Source organism: Babesia bigemina, scaffold Bbigscaff_56772 (genome assembly GCF_000981445.1).
Source record: "Babesia bigemina genome assembly Bbig001, scaffold Bbigscaff_56772".
In the NCBI taxonomy this organism is placed as follows: domain Eukaryota; phylum Apicomplexa; class Aconoidasida; order Piroplasmida; family Babesiidae; genus Babesia; species Babesia bigemina.
This window is the reverse complement of record NW_012236951.1, coordinates 1-3700: the sequence shown is the minus strand read 5'-3', so window position 1 is coordinate 3700 and position 3700 is coordinate 1. Positions and strand designations below refer to the sequence as shown.

At 52.2% G+C, this 3700-nt stretch overlaps 1 protein-coding gene across 1 annotated transcript; it reads right to left on the bottom strand.

Annotated features, from left to right (window-relative positions):
* Positions 1-2051: 2051 nt before the first annotated feature.
* Positions 2052-3695, bottom strand: BBBOND_0000390 (hypothetical protein, conserved; the record flags this gene model as incomplete). The annotated part of the gene is made up of 1 exon (XM_012914885.1): positions 2052-3695. The coding sequence occupies one exon, from the start codon at positions 3693-3695 to the stop codon at positions 2052-2054; it is 1644 nt and encodes a 547-aa protein (XP_012770339.1).
* Positions 3696-3700: the final 5 nt, after the last annotated feature.

Genomic DNA, 3700 nt, shown 5'->3' with positions numbered 1-3700 from the left:
ACCTGCAAGCATATCAATCACCTAGCAAGCACTCACCAACTGCAACACTACCACTGCCGCTCCCAGTCCCCTCAACCGGCGAATATATCAATCACTCAAGCAACGCACTCACCAACTAACACGTTCCACTGCCGCTCCCAGTCCCCTCAACCTGCAGACATATCAGTCACTCAAGCAGCACTCACCAACTGCAACACGTACCACTGCCGCTCCCAGTCCCCTCAACCTGCAGACATATCAGTCACTCAAGCAGCACTCACCAACTGCAACACGTACCACTGCCGCTCCCAGTCCCCTCACCAACGCACTCACCGCTGTATCCCCCCAGCCCGGGCCACCGACACCCGCACTGCCCGGGATACCACAGCTGCCCTGACGCGACGCATGTCATCAGCACCAACTGTCACTTTAAATTATTCACTATTCGCAACGCCATAAAAATTGCAGCGAGCCACGTGCGCTCAACTCCCACAGTGCAGCAGCACCGTGCTACGAGCCGCGGTATCGGCGCCATGCTGGGGGAGCGTGTCCGCTACGTGCCTAAATGTGATATTAACGATCGCTAAATCGCTGCCCATAAACGCTACTTAACCGGGCCAACGCCGATTACGCCACCCTGCCAGTGACTCGCAACACACGGCTTAGGTCACCCGCCGCGGCCCTCACGACCGCCTACGTTAGCGACCAATCACCCAGCCTCACGTGACACTGACTCAATGGCCAACGCGGACACCTCTCACAGTCAACGCGTAACTCAACGCAACAACTAATCAACGTGCTACAACACCCACCAAATTACGGTTCATCCGCTAGCTTAGCACTTTGCCTGGTTGCTAGGTTACCACTTTGCCTGGGTGCCAGCTTAGCACGTTGCTTGTGTGCTAGCGTAGCACTTAACTTCGATGCTAGCTTACCACGTTACTTGGCTGCTAGCTTACCACGTTGCCTGGGTGCTAGGTTAACACTTAGCTTGTGTGCTAGCTTAGCACTTTGCCTGAGTGCAAGCTTACCACTTTGCCTGGTTGCCAGCTTACCACTTAGCCTGGTTGCCAGCTTACCACTTTGCCTGGATGCTAGCTTAGCACTTAGCCTGGTTGCCAGCTTAGCACTTTGCCTGGTTGCTAGCTTAGCACTTTGCCTGGTTGCTTGCTTAGCACGTTGCCTGGGTGCTAGGTTACCACGTTGCCTGAGTGCTAGGTTAGCACTTTGCCTGCTTGCTAGGTCAACACCTTGCCTGTGTGCTAGGTTAGCACTTTGCCTGGGTGCTAGGTTACCACTTAGCCTGTGTGCTAGGTTACCACTTAGCCTGAGTGCTAGCTTACCACGTTGCCTGGGTGCTAGCTTAGCACTTAGCTAGCGTGCTACGTTAGCACTTAGCCTGGGTACTAGCTTACCACTTTGCCTGGGTGCTAGATCAGCACATTGCCTGTGTGCTAGCTTAGCACGTTGCCTGGTTGCTAGGTTACCACTTTGCCTGGTTGCTAGCTTAGCACTTCGCCTGGGTGCTAGCTTAGCACGTTGCCTGGATGCTAGCTCAGCACTTTGCCTGGTTGCTAGCTTAGCACGTTGCCTGGGTGCTAGCTTACCACTTTGCCTGGGCGCCAGCTTAGCACTTAGCCTCGTTGCTAGCATAGCACGTTGCCTGGATGCTAGGTTAGCACTTTGCCTGTGTGCTAGGTTAACACGTTGCTTGTGTGCCAGCTTAACACGTTGCCTGGTTGCTAGCTTAGCACTTTGCCTGCTTGCTAGCTCAGCACTTTGCTTGTCTGCTAGGTTAGCACGTTGCCTGCGTGCCAGCTTAGCACTTAGCCTGGGTGCTAGATTAGCACTTTGCCTGGGTGCTAGCTTAGCACTTAGCCTGGGTGCTAGCTTAGCACTTTGCCTGGGTGCTAGGTTAACACTTTGCTCGGTCGTTTACTCATCACCTACTTGAGGTGCTACCTAGTTCACACGTTGCCGCTAGAGTAATTCGAGACATTAGACTACGTTTGTCGGTTAGGTGAGTAGGTGAATTGTTAGGTGAGTGGTGTGAATTAGAAGTGTGAATACAATTACGGTTGCAGGTACGATATCTTGGCAAGCCTTCCGACTTGCGCTGCAGCCAACAGCGATTGCGCCGTTATCTTGTGCGACGACGGTATCCTCAGGTGCGAGCGTATGTGGAGCACATCCAGCCTGCCAACCATCACGCAGATGAGGTAGAAGAGGGACAGCGACCAAAGTGCGAGCACTAGATAGGTGAACGGTTCTCTGATGGTCCAAATGAAGTTGTCACATTCTTCAAATAATGTGGCGAAGGGTTGCGATTTCAGCAGATTACTCAGTTGTGTATGGAAACTAAGGCAGAATTTTCTGTTAGTTCCATACAGCGTTTTTGCGTCGCCAAAAGTGAACCCGTATTGGTAGAACGTAGTCATCACTCCACGACAGCTTATCAATGCCTTGCACTTGCAGTTGTATTCGACACCATGCTTTCCCGGCTTGCACGAACATTTCGTACAACCGGAGCCTCCACAATCAATCTGCTGGAACGCATCGAGCAACGATTTCAGGTAACTGTAGAATGTCCACGGCAGATATACAGCCCATGACAGGTAGAGATCGGCGTGCTTTTTGGCGAGGTACGTGTACGCATCGGAGGATGTGGAGCAGAGGTAGGGAGCGCAGTGAATATCCCTCTCATGAGGTAAATCGCACGAAGCTTCCTTCGACAAGCTCCACAAATCAGCCTCCGTAGATTTGGAATGGGCCGGGGTGTTGTGACCCGTTTGGTTGCGATATGCATTCTGCAGCGCACCTGTGAGTTTGCTGGTCTCCTTGTATAGCTCGATGGACAGCGCTTTCGTTTTCATTTCAAAAGCTAAGCTGACATCATCACTGGCGGACTTGCCATGATCTAACATATTACTTAACGTCAACGCAAATTGGAAGTGTTCGGGCAATGTAGATGGCGGCTTGGGCAGCAGACCGAACAGCGTGTTAATATTAGAATTGTCGAAGAATTTGGTCAGCACGTTACATATGTCCTTCCCTGTCTTCGTGCTTCCGGAGAAACCTCTGAACCCAAGTGGTGTTATACATGGCGCACCGGGTAGGCTTTTGGGACACGTTTTACACTCGGACTTGCATCCCACTGAGACCAACTGGTGAGGCAGGCACCCGGGTAGGCAGTCGCGAAGATACGACATCAGCGGTGATCTGGGTAGGCAATCGGTTGACTCGTCGGCGGGATGTTCACCGCATTGCCAATTGGAGTGTTTGACTCCTCTGCCGTACTGACAGCCGGACCAGCCGTGGTATGCAGAGCTTAGGCCGCATTGAGTATGCAAAAATTTAAGTGAGGGTAGCAGTCTGCGAAGAATCTCCAATAGCATCTGGAGGCAATCTTCGCCCTTGGATGGGTAGTGAAAGTTCAGCGAATTGGTGGAGTAGTCGACGGCGTACATGGAGTACGCATCCCCGGTTCCAGCTATTGTTGTGAGAATATCATGAGATCTTGAACATAGGCGTTTCACTGCTCGCTGAGTATCATCCATCGCTATGTTTTGTGGATACGCTGCCAGGGGTTTGTCGCTGATATATGTGACGGGGATGCCATCGGCGTCTTCGGGCTGTTTAGTGGGATCGACGAACAGTTCACTGACAGTCTCATGTAACATTTCGTCAAACACGTTATTGCACGGTAGCCCGGACATCCAGC